Source organism: Rhinatrema bivittatum, chromosome 15 (genome assembly GCF_901001135.1).
Source record: "Rhinatrema bivittatum chromosome 15, aRhiBiv1.1, whole genome shotgun sequence".
Taxonomy (NCBI): Eukaryota; Metazoa; Chordata; class Amphibia; order Gymnophiona; family Rhinatrematidae; genus Rhinatrema; species Rhinatrema bivittatum.
The window spans coordinates 47,841,552-47,868,071 of record NC_042629.1 but is presented as its reverse complement, the minus strand read 5'-3'; the positions used below and the strand labels follow the sequence as shown (position 1 = coordinate 47,868,071).

The following is a 26,520-nucleotide window of genomic DNA, read 5'->3' as shown; positions in this document are numbered from 1 at the left end:
CTTGTTGGATTATTCTCACATTGGCCACAGTAAAAAGGTGAATCCAGTTACCTCCTTCAACAATTGCTTTTAGTTACAATACAGGCTTGGTCATAACTAGGAACAGATTTTATTAAAGGCAAGATTGGTGGAACACTGCTCACTTTTCATCATGTTCCAGTAGTTTTACTGAGGCACGTTCCTTCCTTGCCTCTGTGGTAACTACACCCCTGCCACGTATTAAACTGTAGTGTGCTTCATACATTCCTGGGTGTGCAATGTACGGCTGCCCGCAGCTTAGTAATGCACTGGTTTAATTTACCTGTATCTCTTGTTATCCACAGGTACAATATCCATCGCTATGTAATACTGCTGATGTGGGTCGAGGCCGGTTATTTTTACCCTCATGGCTGGAAACATTCTCCTGGAAAGCATGAGGAATGCAAAGAATAAGTAAAGGCAGGGGAAGGTCTGATTAAAAAAAAAAAAAAAAAAAAAAAAAAATATATATATATATATATATATATATATATATATATATATATATATATTATATATATATTCTACTCTTTTTGAGCTCGATTCAGTAAACATGCCTAAAATCTAATGGCCTCAAAGAGAAGGCACTGTTGATTACAATTACAGGAAATATTTATGAAAATCCAACGCATTAAAGCTCTCCGTGTCTGCAGAGTAAGACACTTCCCATGGTCTGTGACTGGAGATTGGGGGACAAAATGATTCGGGTAATGAAACACAAAAGGCTTGGGCTGGTCTCTTTCGCCAGTCAGAACAACAGTCGACTTTTGATCCAACCTTAACCAAGTCTTTCGGGGGTTTTTTTTTCCCATTTTAGGGCACATTAATAAACCGATTAATGCTCACTTGAAATGGTTCGATGAAACAAAATAGCTACAGTACCTGAATGTAATTTGCTTTGATGTAGCTGAAAGACGGAATATACATATTTTAAAAAAAAAATGTTTTTCTTATGTTTTGAAAATGACGCAAAGTCTGGATATTCCAGGATGTTTCTCAACATACACAGGTTAGAAGGAAGGCTTTCCTTCAGCTTAGAGAAGCTGTGATTGCTAAAGGAGGGGTTTTTTCCCCTTAAACAATTCAGCTATATGCATGGTTAAAGTTCTTAATAATAGCTATATTTTCTTGGAAGTTAAGTCATTTGAAAGCGCTCTTGGAAAATATGATGGCCGTGCCCTCATCATCAACTCCAGAGTTTTGTGATTAGACGATCAGACTAAATCTCAGATCAACAATCTTAAAGGTGGGTGGGGCGTGGCCATGGTCTGGACGGGGAATGGGCATTTTGGGGGCTGCCCAAGAGATGCGCGTGTAAATACTCACACTCCCAGGCGCGCGCAGGGGTCCTTCTGCTATGGATGACGGGCAAGTCATAAAATAAAAAGGATCGAGCCCTTTCTGAGGGGTTTAAAGGGTGGGGTAACTGGGGGGGGGGGGTGAGTGTAAGCTTTCAAGCCAGGAGGGTTGGAGGACCTAGCTGTTACCTGGTCAAACTGGTGGATGAACTGGTAAACTAGGAATGGCGTGAGCACTTGCCCCTTTTTAAAAAAAAACCCCGACTTATGCAGTAGAAGCGGGATTTGCACCCGCCTAATTAAAAGTTGACACGTGTGAGTGCGGCCAGGCTATTTTACAAGATGCCCGCATATTCGTGCTCAAGTTTTAAAATAGCCGTGTCCCTAGGCGCAGGCCGATGCATGCGCGCCAGTTTGAAAGTTACCATCTTTGTGTTTTGTAATTATATTTCCTTTTTTTTTGGTAAAGGTCTTTTGCTCCTCCTTCCTTTTTGTGGCCTTATTAAGGGATCCGACTATACTCATACTCTATACTCATTTATTTGTTTTATTGTTTTTCTAATTGTCAATATCTGTGTGTTTTCTCTCAAGCAATTTATGCTTGTGTTTTGTTAATATGAAATTATAAATAAAGAGTTTTAAAAAAGATGACGACACAAATTGAAGCAACAAATTTCGTTTCCATTTTGTTTAAAAAAAAATAAAACACATTCCTAAGTCCTTATCAGACTCAAACTCACTTGATGAAAAATGTTGTGCAGTCCACACTTAGGGGCGGATTTTCAGAGCTCTGCTCGCCTAAATCCGCCCAAAACCGGGCGGATTTAGGCGAGCAGGGCCCTGCGTGCCGGTAAGCCTATTTTACATAGGCCTACCGGCGCGCGCAGAGCCCCGGGACTCGCGTAAGTCCCGGGGTTCTCCGAGGGGGGTGTCGGGGGCGTGTCGGGGGGCATCCGGTTTTCAACCTGCGAGCCACGGACCGATTTTAAATTTCTTTTTTTTTTAAATTTATTATTTTTTACTTTGGGACCTCCGACTTAATATCGCCATGATATTAAGTCGGAGGGTGTACACTTTCCCGGCGCCTGCAGAAATTAACGCCCACCGGAGCACATTGTACTGTATCGGCCTGTTAATTTATTCGGCGTCCTAAAAACATATTTTACTCAGTCTCTCATTCCAGGCTGAACATGTTACGTGTATCAAAATTTTTCTTAAAAAGCTTTGATATGACAGATCATCTCTCTCATCATTTTTGTCGCTAAGTCCAATGCTTATTCCCTCTAACTTTTTCCTTTAGGAAATCAGAGCTAGGGGAGATGCGGGTGCTAGACAGGGCCGTGTAAAGAGAAGAGCGATCTCCCTGGCCGATTACTTTTAGTTCTTGATTAAAAACCTTCAGGCCTCTTTCTCTGGCTTTATCCGTAGTCTTGCCACGTAGAGCCGCAGATAGGATTCCTACCATTTCCTCCAGAATGCCTTGTTTTAATTAGCCTTATTATATCTAAATCTACAGAAGTCCCACTTAATCCTTTACTTGTGCAAATCTCCAAGGTTCTCAGGTTAAAAAAAAAAAAAAAAAAAAAGCTTTCTTCTCCCTCGTGCCCATCATCATCTGAATCTCCAACTACAGAAGAACGTAGGTGAGATCTACGTTTTGCACGTTAATAAGTGGTTATGTTGTTCTTACACATGGCTAGATTTTAGGGATGTAGTCACATTGCTTTGTTTGCTTCAGGGCACTGCCATATTTTTGCTACCATGGGACTCTTTGAAAGGAAACTGCCAAACACAGTGATACGTTACACTCTACTTAGAGAGATAAGGCCCCACAGCAGACTGGAAAAATATCCAGTTTTGTAGGAGGATGGAGAGCGATAGTCACTTTGGGTATTAGTGTATGCACCACATTTACAATTTTAAAACTGCAAGAAATCTGGATAAAACAACTGGCACAGTTCCAAAGCAAAAATCTTTAAGAGAAACACATAGGGAAACATTTTCTTATTATTAAAATTAGTTTTAAATGTGTGTATAAACATGTAATTTTTGTAAACCAGCTTTTTGGGGATGTCTTGTCATGCATAGCACTTCGTATACATCAAAGAGTACATCTGGTCTAATCTTAGGCATAGCTCAGCCCTTTTCTGGGCGCTCGAGGAAAAGTCCATAAATGATTAAGAGCCAGGTGGACAGGCAGAGAGACTACGTTTCCCTGAGAGTCAGCAACAAGGAATTGGAGCTACTCTTTGGGATCTGCCGAGTACTCCTTAGGGACCTGCACTGGCCACTGTCAAGTCTGTTAGGATAGGATGCAGGGCTCAGTGCACACTTTGGTCTAACCCTGCATGGCACGTCTTATATTACCATGGAGAGAGAGATATGGGGTCATTGGACAAGGCTGGCCTCACCGGGCCTCTGATTATTTTTTTTAACTTATCCCAACCCATGTAACTAAGTACTATCAAGCATAGAACAAAAACAAAAACAAAAAATCAGATGAAATGATTCAGCCTTTCCTCGTGCGTAAAATCCTCCGTACAAGCCTGGAATGATCTATTCAACTAGGACAAATTCTTTGAATTACTATTTATCATGGGAAGATTTTGGTTCTTTCCATCTCTCCTGTGTTTACTATAATTATTAATACAGCTTTTGTCCGCTGGATAGTTCTCCGGGCACACTTCTCGTCTATTCTCCGTGAAAGGAAAGGCTCAGAGAAGGTCACGAAACAACTGAATAAGCACAAAAAAACCCCAAAAAACCCCAAGAGAAAAATACCAAAAAATAGTAAAGAAGCAAAGCAACAGGGCATTTGTATGTCCTCTTCTAAAATGCATCTTTGTTATTTCAGACGAGGAAATGAACTTCGGAGGGGGCCAGAAGAGTGCAGACTTAATGTGAAACCTTGATACTGGGTGGGGGGGGTTACTGCAATGCAAATGAGGAGCAAGTGAAGTTGAGGTCACCAGCAGAAAGCACAGGAGGGCAGCCAGCTCACGTGGACTGTTTGGAAGGAGATTCTTTTTAGGGTTATTTTTCAGATAGTATTTTTCTTGGAAGAAAGGCGGGGGTGAAACATCTCCATGTTTACAGTTATAGCAGAGAGAGAGAGAGAGAGAGAGAGAAACATTCTGTCCCCAGGACTTTTAATCACGCTGTGTCTGCAATTAGAAACCGAGAAGGGAAGACGGCCAGCGAGCTGCGAGTTTCAGCGGCTTCCAATTTATTCAGGAGCATTCAGGACAAGAGGAAGAGTTCGGAATACGACGGTTTTATAAGAGGAAGGGTACCCGAGCCAAGGGGCTGGACACAAGACAATGGCCATGCTCAGCACGTTTGGCCAAGGGGAAGAGTTAGTCCTTAGACCCCCTCTCCATCCTTTATCGGAAATGTATGTTGAGGGGCAATTTGCCTGTGGGGAGGTAGTGTTGCGACAGCCTGCCCCAGCGGGTGGTATATCACAATACTGGGATGCTGCACCGTGAGCCCCTACCTTGGAAGATCACAATGGATGCCCAAGCAAACCGGCCTAGGCTGGTATACAGCAGGCTCGGTGGGTTGTACAAGAGTACCCAGTTGAGTACATTGGTAAGGCTTGATTCAGGATATTATTACAATAAAACTGAGCTATGGCCATTTTATTCCGGAAGGTCTCATGGTTAATTCTTTGTGGCTCGAGGTAGGGATGGGGAGATATAGTGTTCTGACCCAACTCTGAGCCCCTTCATCCCAGCTCATAAATGCACCTAGACTCCAAGCTCCATTCTGCATCCTCTTTTTAGACCAAAACGGGTCAATTTTAAAAGTGCAGCTCACTTAAAAACGGCGACATACATGCATATACGGGCCTCACATGAGCAATGCACATTTTAAGAAGCCACGAAGCACGCACGTACATACCCGTGCATGCGTAAAGAAGAACGGGGCAGAAAAGGGGCGAGGAATGGGTGTTCTAGGACCTACGCATGGTTAAGTCCGCATTAAAAAACAAAAAACTGGCCATGGCGCACGTCAGCTTATCTGTGTAACCCTACTTCTGGTCCTGATGAGGACCAAGTCTGGAGATCTCGAGTTTTAAGGTGTTTAGCATGGCATGGGGTTCAGAATAAAGTGTGGGGCTTCCAGGATGAAGAACCAGAGGGGTCTTGAAGACCTCGATATGAACTAGGCAAGCTGATGGACTACTTGGAAAAATTAGTTTTTCCCTTGCGTGAGCACGTTTTAAAATTTGCCTGCATACAAACGGAAAAGCCGCTAAAGCCCTAGCAAAGATACACATGGGAGAGGTACTTTAATGATATTTGCATACTCGCAAGCACAATTTAAAATTGCAGCGTCTCTCCACTTGTGCACTTGGGCGCATACATATTCATTTTAAAATTATCCTGCATGTGAGCAGGATCTGCGGGTGGTCACTTTCTTGTTAACTCCATCTTTAAAAATGGCGCCGGCCGTCCAGTGCTCCTACCATGTGACAGGGGCCGGCCAATGGCACGGTTATCCTGTCACATGGTAAGGGCAAAGGGCCATCCGCTCCATTTTTATTAGTGGCAGCCGACGGCCCGAGAGCGGGAGATCGCTCCCGGGGCCCACTGGACCACCAGGTAATTTTAAAATGTTTTGGGGGGGGGGGGGGGGGGGGGTCGGGAGGGTGGTGGAGGCTAAGGGAGCGGTTTTAAAGGGTCGGGTGGGTTTTTAGGTAGATGTAGAGTATGGAGGCAAGGAAGACACTTGAGGCAGCTTTCATCGCAGGCAGCAAAAGGAGGGCTGAGCCCTCACGAGGCTCTTCCTTTTATTGTACATTCATACAAAGGCAGATGATGTATCATTACATGATTGGCTACTTTCCCATAGCAACAGACAAGTCCCTACACTATTGGTTTTGGCTCAGGGGGTGTGCACGGATCATTTCATTGGCTGCTGAAATCTATACCTCCTGACTTTGTCCTGCCTCTGACTAGGGAACACCCAGCCCTACTTTCAGGCTATCAGGATTAATTATAAGCCAGAGAAATACATGACAGTCAGGTATCCTTTCCTAGGCAGAGACTTAAGCACAAGTGATGCTTTTATTCAGGCAAAGGTCAGGGAGAAGGGAAGTTAAGTGTTTAAACCCTGATGAAATGGCTTGCTGGCAAGCGCATATTTCCCACAGTGTCCTAACTCCTGTTAGTGTGCACTAACCCGATTAACAATTTTTTCACGATAAATCGGTGGAATTTCTATTGTATCGCACTCTTTAACGATTAATGACGATTTAAAAAAATATCGGACGATATTTTAAATCATCAAAAAATGATTCACATCCCTAGGATTCAATGATACCAGAGTGCAAAATATATGGAAACAACAGAGCAGATAGAAGTAATGTTGGCGTGGCCCTGTATGTTAAGAAGCATCCAGATTCTGCAGGCAATAAATTGTTTCCTGAAATCTTTATAACTAACTACTCCATATGCAATGGGGAAGAGTATAGCAAAGGAGGTTAACCACCGCTCCACCCAAATAGGATGGTGGAGCAGATTGCAAAATGTTAAAGGAGATTAATGATCTAAGAAACATGGAAACACAATAGTAATGGGAGATTTAAATTACCCCAGTATCGATTGGATGAATGTTTCATCAGAACATAAATGACTGCTTCATGAAGCAATTGGTCCTAGAACCAACAAGAAAGGGTATGACTTTAGATCTAGTTCTGAGTGAAATGCAGGAACTGGTACTAAGGTTAATGGTGCTGGAGCTACTTGGAAATAGTGACAGTAATTTGAGATAATCAGAGAAAAATAATGAGAAACTACTGTCATAACATATGACTTTCAAAAAAGATAACTATGACAAAATACTAGTTAGAAAGAAATTAAAAGGAGCAGTTACAAGGGTTGAAAGTATGAATAAGGTGAGGGGACTGTTTAAAAGTTTATCTTGGAAGCTCAGATAAAATGCATTCCACAAATTAAAAACGGACAAAAGAAGAGCAAGCATCTCCCAATGTGGCTAAATAGGACTGTAAAAGACTAGAAAAGCCAAAAAGGCATCCTTTAAAAAAATGAAAAGGCAAGGCATTTGCAAGTTAAATGTAAACACCAATGAAACAAGAATAGGGTGAAAGTGAGGAAAGTCTTGACATGGGGCAAAAAAACAATCATAGAAGCTTTTCTTCAATTACATTAAAACAAGAAACCGGAAATGGAATCAGCTGGGCCATTAAATGAACAGCAGATAGAGCAAGAATAAGTCCATAGCAAAAAAAAACAAACAAACAATTCTTTGCTTCTGTCTTTACTGTGGAGGATGTTGGGGACATCCCACCGTAGAACCATTCTTTGAAAATGATAATTCAGTGGGACTGAAACAAATCATTGTGAATCTTGATGAGTGCTAGAACAAATTAATAAACTAACTAATAACAAATCACCAAGAACCTATGGTATTCACTCTAAAGGAAGTCAAATACAAAACTGCAGTCTGATTCTGTACTTGAGGACTGGAAGATAGACAATTTAACACCAATTTTCAAAAAAGGCTCCAGGGGTGACCGGAGTAATTACAGACCAGCCAGCCTAACGTTTAGTGCCTGGTAAAAAGGTGGAAGCTATTGCTAAAAACAAAAATACTAAATATATGACTAAATAAGGTTTAAAACAAAGTGCAGAAAGTATTTTTTCACTCAGTGCACAATTAAACTATGGCATTTTGTTGTTGGAAGATGGGCTCAAGGCATCCAGCAAAGTTGGGTTGAAAAAGGGTTTGGACAAATTTCTGGAAGAGGAAACGTTCATAAATAATTATTGGCCAGGTAGACTCTGCAGGTACTTCTTAGAGATCTGGGTTGACACTGACTGAGACAGAATGACCCAGCATGGCACTTCTGATGTTGGTAGGGAGACATATAGACAGAGATGAACAGAGAAATATCAGTTTAACCCATCCCTCAACGAGGCTATAACTTCTGAAAATGATACCATCAAGAGCTAGACCTTTATTAGGACATGAGGATTCTCAATGTCATGCTCTATTTTTCAATCCAAAAGTAGGAACCATTATGACATTAAGCTTTGATAAATCAAATCTAGAAAATATAATCATAAGATTATTTATTCTATGTTCCTGAGTGCATAATTACTAAACAGGAATGCTACATTGATGGTTCTCTAACACAGGTCCCACCAACAAGCCTGATTTCCAGGATATTCACAATATATAGTCATGAGATATATCTCTATATACTGTGTTAATTGCATAGTTAGATTACCCTGAAAAGCAGACCTTTTGGGGGTGAATTGTGGCCTGAAGATCAGAGCTGAGAGCCACAGCACTATGCAACGCACGCAGACATGCTAATCAGAAGACAACTCATCCTCACTCCTTTTGTGCCTTTCTCCTAGAGGTTTACTGCAACTGGGTGGACTTCCTGTCTAAGACCAGGGTAGAACAGCCCTCATACACAGCACACTATGCTTAGGGATGTGCAGAGTAAGGATGTGAATCGTTTTTATAACGAATTGAAATATTGTACAATATTTCTTAATTTGTTATATATCTGTTAAAAAGCGAAACGAACATTTTTTCCCCCGAATTTTCATGAAAATCGTTTTTCGGATTAGTGCACGCTAACGGGAGTTAGCACGCTCTAACAAAAAATGTTTATTTTTGTTATTTTTTTTGTTACTTTTTGTTATTTTTTGTTACTGTGCACTAAGCCAAAACAAGATTTTTCACTAAAAAAAATGCCGATCCACGGGAAAACGAGATTTTCCCGCGGCCAGACGAACCCAAAAGCACTAACGATCAGGCACCCGATTCACATCCCTTGTTTAGTAGGTCTTTTTCATTTTTTTCAAACAAAACAAAATGTTTGTTTGCTTCATTTGTTTCCCATAAAAGTCAATGGGGGAAGCAATGCAGCTTATTTTTAGCTTCAAAATTGGGATTTTCTAATCAAATCTAATGAAACTTGTGGGTAGACAACATCAGAAAGGGGAGGAGAATTCCAAGGCATCAAAGACTGTGGCAAAGTGACCCAAAAGTGCCATGAATAGCCTAAGGTACAATAAATGGACAAAAGGGTACCAGCAGTGGCAGAAGTACTCCAAGGCATGGTCAGAGCAACAGCAAGAGTGTCAAGAACACCCCAAGGCTTCAAAGAGGGCACTGATAACAGTGGCACGAGCCCCCAAAAGCAACACAAAAGGGGCAAAGTGACTCCAAGCATGGCATGAGCATCTTAAGGCACCATGAACAAAGCAGCAGAGGTTCAGAAAAACGTCCCAGGCACTGACAGAGGGACAAAGCAGCACAAAGAATGGCATGAAGACCTCAAAGTACCATGAAAGGTGCAAAGCAGTAGCAAGACCACCCAAAATCGTAGAGTCTGGGGCATAGCAGAAAGGCAGAGAGGCAGCAAGACACCCGAGGTGTAGAATCTGGGGTATGGCAACGAGACACCCAGGAGGTAGCATCAGGAGCAGCTCAGCAAGGCTGAGTGGTTGCAAGACCCCTAAGGTGTAATATAAAGGGTTTAGCAATAAGACAGAGTAGCAGAAAGACCCCCAAGTGTATCATTCTGGAAATTGTACCTTCAAAAGGATATAAACCAGTTGGAGTCAGTCCAGAGGGTGACTACTAAAATGATCTGTGGTCTTCATTCTAAAGCATATGGAGACAGAAAAATCTAAACATATATAATCCTAGAAGAAAGGCGAGACAAGGGAGATATGATAGAGACATGTAAATATCTCCAAGGTTTCAATGCACAGGAGGTGAGCCTCTTAATGGAAAGGAGGCGTCATGGGATGAAGGTGAAAGGGGGTATACTCGGGAATAATCTTAGGAAATATTTCTTTACAGAGAGGGTGGTGGATGCATGGAACAGCCTTCCCAGTAGTGTTGGTAGAGACAAAAGCAGAATCTGAATTTAAGAAAGCAAGGGATCTCCACGATAGTGATGGGGATTGTTAAGCTAAATTAGTTAAGTGGATGGGCACACTAAGATAGGCCAGATGGTCTTTTTCTGCCATCACATTTCTATGTTTGTCTAAATGTAGCTTGTCAACTAGGCAAAGTGGCAGCAGGACGTAATGTGTAGAGTCTGGGGTACGGCAGCAAGAACCCCTTCCCCATGGTGTATGGTCAGAAGCAGGGCAGAGTCATCTTGATTGGTCATCCTGTCTACTTGCTCTCTTCTCCTGCCTCCGCTCTGTCCTGGCTACAATCTCACTCAGGAACTTCATGGTTGCTGTACTTACCAGTCTCATTGCAGCACTTTTCAATGGGCCATAAACTTGAATGGGAAGCATACAAGAATGAAACTAAAATTTTCGTTTAATTCCATTTGTTTCGTGGGTCCACGCCTGAAATGAAAATTGCCCCACTCGTTGCATTTTACCCATTTGTTGTTTCAAACAAATGCACATCCCTCTTTTACAGCCTCCTGCTCCTCATCCTGACTGGGGGCCCGGGCAGATGACAACCGGGCTGCTGGTGGAGTAGAAGAAAACAGCTGCATGCAGGGCTGGCAAAGACGGAAATGGAGTGAGTCAGAAATATTCTGACTTTCAGGCACTACAGTACCTCCCCTTTCACTCTTAAGACAAATCTTTAAGTTTTGGAAAATCCAGCCCCATCTGTATCTAATATATCATTTAATATACCAAGCTCTCCAGTATCAAGGACATGGCTCTGTATTTTCTAGGTCAGGTTCAGCTATTCTGATACCCATCACAATATGGGAGATAAATACCCAGACAATGTCAGAAGGAAACTTAACTCAGGCCACAGAGCACAAGGGAGGACTGGTTTTAACTGGAGCGTTTCTCCAACAAACACAGTGAGGTGGATATTCAAAGAACATCCACCTTGGAGAGTCAATCGCATAAACATACTTGGATGACTTAGTTGGGATATTTAGCATCGTGGCCCAAATAACTTTGTTAACTTTAAGTTATTCTCAACAGCAGATCTAACTTATCTGGCAAACTTAGCAGATAAAGCTGAAGTGAATATCACCACTTATCCAGCTAAGTTAGCCGCATAAATAGCTCCTCCCCAAAATGCCCCGTCCCACCCACCTCTTAGCCAGATAAAAAGTTATCCGGGTAAATAGCGGCCATGGAGCATGGCTGGATATTCAGGTGCTGCCACTTATTTGGGAGCTGGAATTTGAGGAGAAAGGTACAGATAAGAGCGACATGCCCAAGGAAGGGTGCAGGGAGAGCGAAGGGAAGGCAGGTAACGAGGCGCTGCAGTGCAAATGCATTTGTAGGCGAGTAAGAATGGAGAACCAGTCTGATGGAATCAAATACATTGACATTTTTCAATAACATGCTCCTACCATGGTAACAGGCATTGACATTTATTTATTTATTTATTTATTTGCCGTCATTCACTCCATCTCTGCATTTCTCACCTGCCTGCTTTAGTGATGATCATCTCTGTGCCGATGTCGTGGAACCTCTTCCAGAGGTCGGCGCACTGCAGTTCCACTTGGATCTCATCCATGGACAAGGCAGAAGGCGGAGGGGCATCGGTTGCAGGAGGAGTGGTGAGATCAGAGTGGGAGCCGAAGGAGCAGGATGTCCTCTCAGCCAGGGCCTCCGTGTCCGAGCCGGTACTCTGTTCCGAATCTGTGGAAGTACCAAGACCGTCATGGGTAAGGAGGAGAACTGAAACACGCCAGTGCTCAAGGGGCAAAACCAGAACATGCTATACTGGGAGATTTTATACAGTTTGCTTTATTTATTATAGTTGTGTTTTTCTGCTCCTAGTGTGATATTCAATATTTTTTAAATAACTTGTATCTGACTATACTTTGCAGGGTCATCCCAAACAGGAAAAAAAAAACCCTTATTTGCCTTACATTTTCTGTCACTCAATTTCATTTTCAAAAAATGTATGCAGTAGTTACATCACATAACTCCAAATTGGTTTTCCATTTTTGGCACATTTTCCTCTCCTTACACAGCACAGAATTCTCTAGTTGGAAGGGAAATTTGCCCAGGTCTCTTCCTCTCTGGTTCGCTACTTCTTCAGGTGGACGACCATATAAATTCTCATTTTCAAACCAACACCTGCTCCCTTTACCGAAATCTCTCAACCCCCTCCCTGCCTCTGCCCAAAGCCTGTTTAAATTCCATTACAAAGCTGCCCTCCAACACCTTCACTGCTAGGACGCTCCAGGTCCCCTCATCTTCGTCTTCGCTCCTTGCCAGGTACTTGCGTCTTGGATTGGCCACTGTTGGAGACAGGCACTGGGCTTGATGGACCCTTGGTCTGACCCAGTTTGGCATCTCTTACGTTCTTATTTATTGTAACATCTTTCTTTAAGGTTTCTGGCAGTATTTTATTATTATTGTAACCCTTTTAATGAAAATGTGAAGGTTTGCCTGGCACTGGCCAGCATTTGTCTACAAGTAATGATGCAGCAGCAGAGATATGCAAATCAAAAGAGGGGTTCATCAGCAACTCTATGGGGACCAGCAGAAGCACAATGGGTGAATCCGAGAATTTGCATGTTTTTGTTGCTGTATCACAGATCTAACCAAAATATGTTGCCAGTCCAAATGGCACATACAAGATAGGTAGAACCGTTTTATATGTGCCATTTGGGGAGGGTAATTTTACCCTTCCCAAACAGTGGGAGTCAGCTGTGTGAAACCCGCCCATCCTGTACGTGGGTAAAACATACATGCAGAGCTCCACAACCCACGGGCTTTTACCCGTGTCATAGTGGAGGCATTCCCAGGGCGGGGTTAGGCGCAGGGAGAAAACCACATGCAGGTTCATAGCTTGGTCGGAAGAAATATCCGCAGAGCAGGGAGGCGCGGGTTCTTTTTCCTCCTTTGAAAAAACTGCAGGTAAGAATTGTCCAGGGACATTGCAGGGTAGGAGGAAAATTGCCTCACACTTAGGTTGTTGCATCCCCATACTACATTTCATCACTCTAAAATACTGCATGCAATACAGTGCAGGAATTTGTTATTGGTATAAATCAGGGACGTTGATGTTACTCAACGTGGCAGAACCACAGATCACAAGAGCACAGTAATGTAGTAAATGACGCTAGAGCAAGATCATCCAGTTTGCCAAGTTTTTTCTCTCCACACTGCGAAGAATACATTCCAGCTGCCAGACACGGAGCATGACCACCTGCAGGGTTTCTCCTTATCCAGAATGATCCTTTGTGTCTTAGGTACACAAGTGCATACAAGATCTTCACTTAGTTCCCTCCAGCACCCACTTTTCCTCACAGCTCTGTAATAATCTTAAATAGCCAGCAATACCAGCATGGCTTTTAACCAAAATACCCAGCCTCCCAGGTATCCTGCCTGCATGACCATCTGCATTTCCACGAGGACCTCAAACATTTCATATTCACCACTTCACCAGATATTCTGGCAGCCATGACACTCGCTGCTGAATCAAGGTGAGTAAGGTGCTATGAACACAAACAGTTGCCGCTAAGTCATTCTTCTTGCTCTCTCCACATTTGGCAACATCCTCTGTGCTTATTCCATGCCCTCAAACTCCATTGTTGTTTTAGCTACCGTCACCCTCTCTGCGATGATGTTCCACGCTTCCACTGCCCTTTCCATAAAGATGTCCTGATGCTACTGCTTAGTCTGTCTCCTTGTGGCCTCATATCACGACGACTCAATTTAGAGCTTCCTTTCTCATGAAACAGATTTGCATCTCGCCTCTCCTCCAAGTTCTGCATGTTTGGATTTCTAGGTCTCATCTCATAGGGCTTCTGATGCAGACCTCACACCATTTTGGTAGCGCTTCTCTGCACCGTCTGCACTCTTTATTCTTCCAGAAGTAAAGCCTCCATAACCAAACAATACTCCAGGTGAGCCCTCATTAGCAATCTGCACTGTAATACGTCTCCATATGCATCCCGGCATCCCTCTGGCCACCATCTTATCACCCCATTTCCCCTGCTGTGAACTCTCTGGATATAATCACTCCGAGGTCTCTTTCCTGCTTTGTGGACATTAGCATCTCACCCCTTATTGTGGACCGCTCCATCCAAAATGCATAACAGTGCATCATTTTATATGGAAGGTTTGCTACCACACAGTCAACTATGATTCAAGCTTCTTAATCAAGACTCATTCCTTCTACTCTCGGACCAGGCTGCAGAGCTTAACAGCATCCACAAAAATACAAAATTGAAAAAACAACAAACACAGAGAATACCGTTTGAATTACTAAAGATAAAGATGTGTTGCTTTCTGTATGGCTCCTGTTAGTTTCTTCCACTTCACCTGAATCCTCCCACTCTGCCAGTAGCTCCCTTAAGATGAAAATGTAACCTTTATTCCTTCCCATTTCCCTAAAGAAGCAGTTCTCTAAGGCACCTGGGCCACCAATGTGAGGATTGCCCCTGCCCCTTGTTCCTTAACCTCTTGGTATGTTGCTGGTAGGGGGGGGGGCTGAGGAAGGGGGAACAAATGGACACCAGCCCCTTTCTCCCCCCCCCCCCCCTCCCCCTGATTTTCAACCTTTGGGGAGGGGCCATGCTCAGACAAATTCATCCCAGGGTCGGCCCTGCAGCCTGGAGCCATGCATGAGGGCTCTTCCCACTGGGTGTTGCTATTGCATGACAGCTTGGACCCTCTCCCCCCAGGGGCTATGAGAACTGTCTTTGTGGCATCCGCAGCTAACCAGGAGGAACAGGAAACCTAAGCGGCAAATCAAATCCACATTCCTCTGCACAGAGCATGCAGCATTGCTAGGTGCCACCAAGCCAGCCCCCAACTTACTCTAGATTTGAGGGGATCCATAAAGCTGTCAAAAAATTAATGAAGTATTCCCTCTTTGTTCTAAAAGTCATTATTAATGAAACCCTGTTATTAAAAGGTAGTGTTGCCACCTCATCCAAGTCAATCCAGAGAGGCTGATCCATTACATACATGTAGCTGTAGCTCTGATTTTGCCTGAGAGAAGGAGGACTACATTTCCCTACATGCAATGGGGCATAATCAGAACTGGATCAGCCCCTTTGGGTTGACATGGATGGAGCTGGCAGCCCTAAGTAGAGCAAAACCTTTTGTAGAAATGGCAGTGAATGTTTGTAACATAGTAAGGATGGCAGAAAAAGACCAAATAGTCCATCGTCTGCCCAGCAAGTTTCTTATGGTAGTAAATGCCATTCCGTGCAGGTTATCTGCATGTTTCTGTGTTTGAAGGATCTCACCCCTTGCCCAACTCTACCCAGGCAGATATCCAGAACGTTATTTCTGTCTGGGGTGCAATTTAAATTTTATTCCTTACATGGTTTAGTAAACCTCAAAATTACCCAAAGTTTGTTTCTGGTGATCCAGAGGAAGGCAAAAGAAAATCCCACCAAAAAAAAAATAAAAATTCAGCTTTATTTTAGAAATATTTATTGAAGTGATCAGAACCGTCTCAGCTGGCAGGGTTTTTGTACTTGGCTCTTTTTCTTATTCGATTTCCAACACCGTGTGATGTCTGCTGGTGCTGGAAATATAGCTTGCACCTTTGAAAAGCAAGGACTAGCTGACAAATATTTATTGCATACCCCGGCACATGCACAGTAAAAGCTACGGATACATTTATTCATTCTTATATTCTGCAGAATCCAACAAATATCAATCGGTGCAGATTACAGATCATCATGTAACAAACATAGTATCAAACATTTACTAAATAGAACTAACAGAAAATGAAAATCCAAGTCAAACTTAAAACTCAAAGGCCTGATTTAAAAACTTTCATCTTTTCCTAAAAATCAATGCATGCAAAATTTTATCTCATGCATATTCATTGCAGATATCCTGAAAACCTGACTGGCTGAGGGTCCCCCAGGACAGGTTTTGGAACCAATGATATTGAGAACTGAGGCTTGGTTACAGTCCTGAGATCAGTTGGTGATACAAAATGCCTTAATTATCTTATTGTGATATATTACAGTATGGAACAACAGGATGGATGGCAAACCGCTTGGTCTTATGTTAACTTTAGTTAGGTTCCAGAAAACCCTTTGCACACAAACATTGCAGTGTTGTATGTTTAATTCATTTGCTAGAGAGTGTGGACAACACCGAATGAGCTACTAAACAGACTGTAAAATGGATTTGCTGCAATGATGGTTTCAATCAAGCCACCAGTGGGAGAAAAACCTTGAACACACAATGATCTTATCTCCCTGGGAGTTAGCAGGGTGGCACCTTTGCAGTTTCTTTTAAAATGCATTAGCAGTGCACTGTGGGAAAACTTGCATTCAAGGTGCACTATGTGAGAAGCATCCCACAGGCACCTGTGCTGCTCTCACCAGCTGGACAGAACGTACCCCTGTGCCCAGGTGAGCAAGTCATAGCCCTCTGTCTGTATTCGCCAAGGTATCTGTCAATATGGGATTTACTGCTGCAGAGAGATCAGGAGGGATGTGGTCTCAATGGGAGAGAACATGTTCTCCCACCCACCACATCCCTTTGTTAAACAAGCCTCCTCCGTTTATGCTGAGAAAAAAAATGTCCCTGGTCTGTATCTACAACCAAGGAGATACTGGAAGCTTCCAGGGCTCCTTGCTTAATTATTTTATGATGGCAAAGAAAGACAATCACATGAGCAGAACTGCCAGGTCCTCCTCAATAAGAAACCAGCAGGCCAGTCTAATGGCTTCGAGGCATGAACTGCACACAGCCTGGTTCAGGTCTTCCACTCCCCAGGTCAGCCAGGGCTCACAGACCATAGCAGGGAGGGGATAAGGGAATCACAGTCATTGTGCGATGGTGACACCTAGTGACCAGATTCAGGACACACAACTGCAAGGTTCCAGGAGGAGTCCTGGTGCACAGCCCCTGGCCCAGGACCATCGCTGCAATGATGGGACTAGAGTAAGTGGGGAGGTGTTATGGAACAGGGGGACCAAAATCCTTACGGTAGGCAGTTGTGAATGAAGCCTCCTGGTGCCAGATCCCAGCCTGGATCTGACCTAGCAGCCAAAAGGAGCAGGAATAAACTGCTGAATCAAAATTATAAATGTATTAAAGAGAAAAAAAGAAAGAAAAAGCCTGATTGTGCAGTCTAAAAGTGGTTTCCAAACTATTAAGTCTTCTTCTGTCAGAAGAAGCTGTTGTAATCCTTTCTAGAGATGTGCATTCGTTTTAAATGAAATAGATAATGGCAACAAAATTGTCTATTTCAATTCTTTTCAGGAGCGCCACAAAACAAAACAAAACAAAAAAAAAGACAAAATTCCCTTAAAATATAGTATTTCGTGTTAGTGCATACTAACGAAACTTAGTGCATACTAACTGAAAAAGTTAGCAATCATTTAAAAAGTGTCATTTGGGGGAGCAGTTTGTTAGCTAGAGTTATGGCTATGCATTCCCATAGTTACTTGTTTGTGTTGCCAAGGTTGCAAGGTGGTATTTGTAGGGGGTGGGGGGGGTGGCCAGTGCCTGGTAACAAACAAATAATTGATATAATATATATTTAGTACCATCAAGTTCGTCAGCAATTGCAAAAACATCTAATGCAAATGCATATTTTGACTTTGCCAATCCCTTTGTATTTTAGGAAAGGGACCCTGGCAGTTGGTACTTGCATACTTTTAATTCCCCTGGTGTCTGTCTGTGTGTTTGGGTAGAGGGGTGGTAACTGGTGAGAGTGGAAGTGACTGTGGGTGAATGTATGGGGTGGTGGGTGGGAGAGAGTCTGGTTGGGGTAGTGACTGGTGAGAGAGGGGAAGGAAGGCTTGGGCTAAAAGCCCTATAATACTGTATGGTCACTGGGTGGCTCCAGGGCTTTCACGACAAGCTGTACGTCAACTGGGGCTAACCAGGACTGGCTCAGAGGCTCAGCCCATTAAAGAGGATTTGGAGCCACGCAGTAACCCTACAACATTGCCCTAAGCCGCCCTATCTCCTGCTTGATAAAAGCGCACCACAGCCATTCTGTGTAGCAGTAATTCTTGGTCTGATGTTAATTAGCACCCACTGTAAGAACTGGGAGTGGTAATCATCATTACTGCTTGAGAAACCATAGCAGCTGATGAAATGCACCACACCGGCATATAACACAAACTAAAAATGGTTTTATTTAAGCAAGAATTCACTATACTGAGCATTAGTAGCTGGATAAATGCAGGAGAAATAGATGAATAATATAAATTCAGACTCTTAGCAGGAGGATCAATAGAACAAGGAATGGTAACAGAATGAAGCCCCAAATTCCTAATGTGTCTGCACCAGGATCCCTTTAGGCTTTGCCCTTCTAGATTTTCTCTCTCCCATAAGCTTTCAGCTCCTGGTATTGGCAATTTAAAACTAGCAAGGACAGGAGTATGCCGTGTGGAGCTTCATCAGCAGATCTGACCACATGCAGGGAAGATTTGTACTGACATAATCAGGTCCACCATGGGACCTGCTATGTGCTAAAAAAAAATGGGATTTTTGTGACTTATTAACATAAATAAGTGAGGCCTTTTCCCAAACTTGAGCACAGTGGAAGTTCTTTTGTCACAAAATGTAAGTGCATTGTCCCTTCAAGTTTCATGCCTCTCAACGTACACAAAATGACTTCTTTCTATTTTACATGCCTTGAGAAGCACCTAAAATGAATCACTATTTTTGGAATTTCCCTTCTCCATCCTCTCCTAAAACCATGCTTGATGCCACCTCAGAAGCAGCTGCTGCTGTCTCCCAGCATATTGTGGATAGAGGGGCTCTCGTTGACGAGGTCACAGGTTTGACGGGTCTGCCCTGTTGCCAATTCCTCGCCATAATTCCATGGTGCCATGGAGCCCTCTTGCCAGTACTTCGCAGCTCTGCAGAATAAAATTTCCTCTCTCAGCAGGCAACTCCGGTCATCCATTCCCATAATCTCATCAGGGCCATCGCCGTCATGGGCGCCAAATATATCCAGGCCACAGAGGAGCCTGCTTCTGCTTGCTTTAAGACTGCGTGCAGTTAGAGCTTCGAAGGGGTGCTGCTGTGGTACTCTGCCTGTGGGCACCAAACTCTTAAATCCGGCCCTGAATTTCAAATGTTTCTGTGTCAGTTATTGCCTCAAAATAAAATCAGCATTGCTAGTGCTCAAGCTCCTTGTGCCTCCTCCAGCAGCACCGCACATTGTGATGTCATCACCTGCAGTGCACTCTGGGAGTCCAGGGCTATGGGAACTTGCTTCTTTCTCATGGCTTTCACTGTTCTGTCAATCTTAAACATTAGAAAATTAGTATTCAAAAAGCCTAAACAGATTACGAGGATTTGTATTTGCACACCTTGTAGCTGATGGCACTTCCCTGTTAAAGAAACTTTATAAAGAAAGTTCAGTTAAGCAAACTTAGATCAAGTTCCCAAAAGTCTCTATCTGAAATACTTTTTGCTTCTGGCAGTGAAACAGTAATAGACTCTTCCACTGCACGCTGGTAAGGATTTGTAAGGGCTTTTTTTTTTTTTGCTCTGTTGAAACTGGCAGTGAAAAATTAAAATTTGGACAAGCCATATGCCATAAATATGATGAAGTCCGCTGCTGCTGGTCATGGGAAAGCCAGGATGTGTTTTGCATGGTGTGGTCACTTCTTTTTTTGAGGTTTCTGAGGTTGCTGTGCATGCATCTCATCTTTCTGGTTCAGACAAAATACTCCGGATGGTACAAATATCGTAAGCAATCCACAGGAAATGCACACACACACATGGTTTTGGTTTAATTTTAGATTGTGGAAGTCAACAGATTCTATGCATGTATGGGTGGAAGTCTTCAATTTCTCCTTTTTTTTTCCCCCAAAATAAAAATAAGATAGCATTTTTGTATTGCTTCTATTTGTTTAGTTTTTAGTTTCGAGGAGTAAAGATGTGAATATTGAAATGTCTCAAACTCTGACGCCTTCACAGCAGATCATTACGTTTGCTTTACCTGCAGTTTTAATGTCTTAGATTACTCACAAAAGACTCCGCCTTGGCTTTGCAAGCGCGTGCCAGCTAACTTTGAACCTTTGGTTATGGGCACGTTGCCCCCGGGCCTGCAAGCCACAGTTCCCTTGGAAAGCGCAGGCTGGCAGGGGAACCTGGAAACCCGTGAAGCAGGTGCCAGGTACCTGATGGAACTTCAAAATTAAAATCTCCGCACATGCTCGGCCCTTTCTTTTTTTTTTTAATACCACAGGTACAAGTGTACACGCTGTCAAACAGCTCCCAAACTTTTACCCACAGTAAGGGGGGAAAGCAACAGTCTTACTGCATTTTTACACGTTCACCTGTGTAAACACTGTTTAGTACTGCTCCTAAAGTCTGCTATAATCCATTCTATTTCTTCTTCCCTGTTAATAACCAGCAGCATGCACAGAGCTACTGTTTGCATGTACAAAGTGCATGCAGAGTTCAGGCCAAATTTTCAAAGCGGACTTATGCGCGTAAGTATTTCTGGGTGTGCGCAGAACCAGTGCAGACATGCATGCATGCACACATTTCCGCCTTCTCCCTGGCCGCTGTCAATGTGCGCTTGTAGACTTAGCACACATATCAACGGTGTCCCCGCCGCCACTCTTCCTCTCCTCCGGAAGGCCTGTTTGTAGCGGCGGCTGGGGGGGAGGGGAGGGGGGGCACATATCCCCTTTTCTGAAAACCCTACACTGATTGCCAGTGGCCTTAAGAAAATAAAACCAGAATGTAAAATTCTGGCAAGCTCCGAAGACAGGTAAAATCTTTTGCAGATTATAGAGCTTCCCAGGCCCTCCAACAAGAAGATAAGTGTTTACGGAGAGAGCTCAGGTATAAGACGGCAGAATATACGTGGACGAGCATCCTCAAATATTGGCCTTCACTTTGGAATGATCTTCCAAAGCAGAGGTTAAGAAGGAAAATGATGTTAAGACCTTTAAGAAGAAATTGAAAGGGTTACTTTTTATGCAGGCATGCCCAGAAGAGCAATGGGGTTGTATCTCTGTGTTACAGTACTATTTTTCTGATATGTTTTAAATGCAAATCTTTTATGAATGTTTAGTTGTAAGCTGATGAGAATGACAAATAATTTAACAGCAGGGTATATAAATAAATAAAATCCCTATTTCCTATGATTTACTTGGGGTTGAGGGTTCTGTATAAAACCAACTCCAATTAGCAGCTAATGGTAGTTGGACTAGAGAAGCCAAAAGAAAAAAAACACACGGGAGCGTTACGCTGATGAACGTGAAAAGCTGCAGCCTTCACACCCGGACGTTTACATCTCATTAACATTGGTTAGCACAGCCTCTAGCCAATCACTTTGCTGATTTTTTTTCCCCCTCCAGAAATTTGATTGGCCATTAAAAATTAATAAAAAAAACACCAAAAAACACAACAACAACATGGTTGATCCCTAAACATAACCTGCCAGTTTACTTTTTCCTGGGCCTGAGCCCTCCTGCGTCTGTGTCAAGTTACATCTGGTCCAAGCCCTTCAGCCTGCTCCCAAGCCAAAACCCCCACGGGCCTTTCAGGGACGAGCGTGGAAAACAATTGTTTCCCATCCATAAGGTGCATTTGTCATTTTTACTACGCACCTAGGGCCTGATTTTCAAAAGCATTTACTCGAGTAAGCGGGCTTTTGAAAATTGCTACGATACATGCCATTGAATTGTCCCTAGGATTTACGCGCGTAAGTGCACTTTTCGCGAGTAAATGGCTTTTGAGAATTGCCAGGATAGTGCGTTACGTTGATGCGTTACGTTTATGCGCGGAACTCCTTTGAAAATGGGTCCCCTTGGTTTTTACAGTGCACTTTCTTCTTGTGATTTGGCCAGCACGGGTACTAAAATGCTTTCGTGCATGCTAAAATGAGGAACAAAAACTGTTTTGTTAGCTTTTTTTTTTTTTTATGTCGGACAGGAAACTGTGCAAAACAAAATAAAAAATATCCTGGGATGTGTTCATGACGTTTAAAAAAAACCCAACAAAAAAAAAACTGATAGTACAACCGTATTGGGCTTCAGAACCATCTTAAGAAGGGGAGAGAATTCTCCCCCTACCTTTATTTGCTCACGTGTTGGAAGTATTTGTAGCCCTGGATTAACCATTAAGCAAAATAAGCAGGTGCATAGGCCACCGAGGGAAGGGGGCAGGGGGGCACCACAGTGTTGAAAATGTACATTTTTGTTTGTCGCCCCCTTGCGCTAAGTAAATACTTTTCCTATATTGCTTACTGCTATTTAGTGTTAAATGCGTAACATTTTCAGAAAACTGAACTTTTAATCTCTTATTCCACCTTCAGCACTTATCGAGTCTTAATGTCTTGTCAGTTAAGCAGTGGAAGGGCCGAGGGGGGCACCATCGTTGGGCTGTGTTCAGGGCATCATTTGGCCTTAATCTGATCCTGTGCATTTGTGTTCGCTTAATGACTGCGAGCAGGACCTCTCTTTAAGCAAAGTACAATATCTGGATGGATACTAGGAGAGCCCTGGCCCCTCCTCTCCGTGGGTGGAATCTGCTGGGAGCTGAAACGTCCAACGAAGCTTCACCCAGAGCCAGCAGTGAAACCCTCCGCAGACCTTGGAATTGGCTAAGCCGCAGAATTCAATGAGAAGTGGGGGCAAAGTTTGGGGTCTATTCTGAGGTGGTTTTGTTGGTCGATTACAGTAGAAACCACCCTCCCTCCATGAGTAACATTTAGCAAAACAAGCTTTTGATTTGCTCTCTTTCTTCCTCTTTTGGGCCCTGCCGACCTCATGTTTGCGGGTCCATTCTTGGATCTGTGCCTGGTAGTCTGGCGGGATAGGGTATATCTATCCCTTTTCTCTATTCCTTAAACCAGGAACTTCTTTGTCGGAAGGACAGGAGACTTACAGCGGGGAAATTGTCCGTCCTAAATTTAGTAATGTATGAGGGCTTCCCAGCAAAGACCGAAAACATGAAGACACTTTGCTGCTCAGCATTAAGAGTCTATTGATTCTCTTTTTCTGTTCCAAGATGCCTCACTAGGGTACATAGTGATACCGTCTTAAATGTGTTTTATTGTTTTCTTAATTTTTCTCTTCTTCCTGGGCCTGGTTGTGATTTGCACAGGGGTAGGGCTCTAGCCTGCTCTGGCTGGAACAGCTGTAGTGAAGAGCAAAAGGGAGGGAGGGGCGGACTCCTCTTGCTATTTCTGGCTTGGGTTTTTGGAAGAGGAACATGTTGCAGTGTTTATGAGCCCGACGTGACTTTAACACAGCCGCAAGCTCGCATCAGGCCTGCTTGGGTAATCTTGCCACATTTCTCCCGGTTCAGATTTCATTCCAAACCATATTACTAAGCTCTGGTTTTAATATCCAAAAGCTGGTTTTTTTTTTCTCTCTTCTTTTGCTCAGTTTAATAGTCAAAAACAGCAAGAAATCGATATAGAAAAGCTGCACGTACCAAACACAAAAAGTGTCCCCACCAAGGTCAATCTTTCTGATAAATCACTTTTTAAGCTCTGGTGTACTAAAGATTTTGCCAGTTCCAGCTCTAGGCGTTTTAAAAATATCAACAGGCTCACAGCTCACAAATTCAAGTTGCTCCAAATAGCAAGATAGCCTGGAGCAGACAGAGCAGAGAACAGCACCTCTGCTCCCTAAGCCAGCCCCTTACCTCCTGGTACTGAAGCAGACGCTGCGAAGGAGAAGCCCCGAAGAGGCTAGATTAGAACAAGTTTCCCCACTGTCGAGGCTTCAGTCCCGGCCTGGATGATTAGCACTACAGCTCCCAAGTTTCAAACCTGTGCTAATCCAGCTTCTTTTTTGGCGATACCCAGGACTCATTTTCTGGCAGCACCACACGGAATGGCTTTCTATCAATTTTTTCTGGTACTCAAGGAGGCAGGATCGAGTCTGTGGCAGAAATCAGTTTGCTGGGTCCTTTGCAGAAAAGCAGAGCTGGTGGTAGCCCGGATCATTTCTGGGTCCCAAGGCAGAGTTTGTGGGAGCTGCTTGCTCTGAGATGGGAGCGGCCACATAAGCCTTGATTTTGTGCAATTTGCTGGCACCATTGAGGAGTCCATGAGGTAGAACAGCCAAGGTCAAAGCGACAGGAGCCTGTTAGCCTCGGTGCTTCCGCTGGGTGTCTTCACATACGTGTGTGTGGGGGGGGGGGGGGGGGTCGCACCCAAGCCCTGGCCTTGCTCCTCCAGCTCCATCTCCTCTCCCCTCCCCCACTCCACAGATCCTTTTTGACTAGAAATGAAAACCCTGATGATGTCTAAGGCAGGGTGTGAGACGGTGTTCCCGGACGTTTGCCGGTTCTGCGGTGTGCTGTAGATCAGTAGCCAGCAAGTCCCTCGTTAATACCACCTTTATAACGGCATAGATTCAAGGGCTGCACAGTGTCCATTTCAGGCTGAGATTTATCGCAGCCCAAGCTTCCACCCATATTACATTTTCAGAGGCCTAGGAAAGGCCCTCTTGGAGGAAGCGTCTATATTTTTGTTCAGTTTCACAGCATGCATTTCTTGATTTTCACCGCCCATATTTCTCTCCTCGTGTGACTGCCGTTCTTACATTTTGGGTGGCGCATCTTGTCACCAAAGACCTGAAAAAGAGGTCGCCCTGGTTATGGACATTGTGGAGAAGTGTAAGGTCACTTATTGATGTTGAGTTTAACAGCAGAATCACTGACTTGAATGCCACACACAACACTGAGTCACTATAGATCAGAAGTAAGGGCATTCTTGAGGGCAGGGGGGTAAAGTTATAGCACTAGTTTATACCTTCTTGCCCAGTGCGCACTCTAGTAAGCGCTGGGCAAAAAGAGCGTTTCTCCTTGCAAAAAATGGACCGGTGAATGGAATGGGGGAGGGGGGATAAAGGGAACAATGTAGGGGAATATTTCAAGCAGAACTCCCCCGCAGTTGTTGACATGGGAAAACATCATAGAATAATTAAACTTCTACCAGTGCAATATCCAAACAATGTAGACAAGATGTCTGCCTCCACTGAAAACGGAGTATTTTGGGAAGCTTTTTTTTTTTTTTTTGTGGGAATCCACAGCAGCCCTTGGTGCCACCATGTGCTCAGTTCGGCTGTGCTTCTAGTACCTGGGGTTCTGGGGGAATGGGAATCTGAAGCGTTTACAGCTGCTCCAAGACCCAGCAGCCAGACTGCCGACTGGAATGCAGAAATAAGATCCATATCCTTCCAGTCGTGGAGATCTGCCCTGGTTGACAACGAATGAGCCTAGAAATCAGTCCGAAGTGCCAATGTTGGTCTTCCAGTGTGTGGCCTAATCTCCCAGTATCTAACTGTCGAACAGACTGGGGCTCATCGTCTCAGCGGTGGCTCTTGGAGATTCCTTCTTGAAGGGATTTCCAGCTGCGACTCGGGTGTCAAACAGGCTTTAGTTATTTAGACCCAACATTCTGGAGCAAATTACCCTTCCAGATTAGGAAAGAAGGGAGTTACCTGAAATGTAGGACATGGGGAAGAAAAAGCATGACCGAGTGATTGGGATAAATTACAAATCTGGAGACTAAGTTAATTTGTTTAGCCTGTGTCCATGTTTATTACCACTGCCATATTTTGTATGATTGTATTTAATAATTGTATGATATTCCTTGCTTTGATGGCCTCCTGTAAGAGTAATCAAGCATAGATAAATAAACTCTAGTCTCCTTTCTAGTTCTGTTTTCACCCCCTTTACCATGTTTTCTCTTTTTTTTTTTTTTTTTACTTTCTCTGAGGACACAGAGATAAAGTAGACACATAATAATGATTCACAAACCTGTCTCCGATTGCTCTTTCCTTTAAAAAAAAAAAAATCCCTCCGACTTTTAAAAATAAGCCCCCAACATAAGAGAGCCCGGGTGATAATCCTTGGAGCTCATTTCCTCTTCTCCCCTCCTCAGTAAATAAAAACAGCCCTAATACTCGCTGCAAACTTGATAGTTTAGCAGGAATATTAAACTAGTTCTCTAAAAGCGGATTTGCCTTCGATTTTCTAAAGATTTTCTCTAAGGGTCTGTAGCTCGCAGGCATTTTGGATTCGTGTGCTTTTTGCAAGTTGTGTCTCTTAGGCTTGAACAATACGGGTTTATGTCACTGGGGGCTTGGCAAGGTGAGAGCTCTTTGGTGTATTAGTGATGGCATGAAGAAAGAGGAGAAGCATTCATCTGTTTAAAGTCAAGAGTGCCAACGCACTTTTGCCCAAATAATTAGTTTTCAGACCTGGGATGCACTTGATCCGGCAGGTTTACCATTGAACTGATATTAATAATAAACTGAATTCTTTGTAAGTTGCGATACCTT

At 43.4% G+C, this 26,520-nt stretch overlaps 1 protein-coding gene across 3 annotated transcripts in view; it reads right to left on the bottom strand.

The window, feature by feature from the left end:
- TBX15 (T-box transcription factor 15) overlaps positions 1 to 26,520 on the bottom strand; it is an 88,091-nt gene that overhangs the window by 31,291 nt on the left and 30,280 nt on the right. For 2 of the 3 annotated variants that reach the window (XM_029578911.1, XM_029578912.1), the window contains 2 exons: positions 11,728 to 11,944; positions 302 to 403 (listed from right to left, as the gene is read on the bottom strand). In XM_029578911.1, the coding sequence (XP_029434771.1) occupies positions 302 to 403; positions 11,728 to 11,944 (319 nt within the window). Of the gene's footprint in view, positions 1 to 301; positions 404 to 11,727; positions 11,945 to 23,872; positions 23,974 to 26,520 lie in introns of those variants that run through there. The other variant, XM_029578913.1, reaches the window with a different exon arrangement.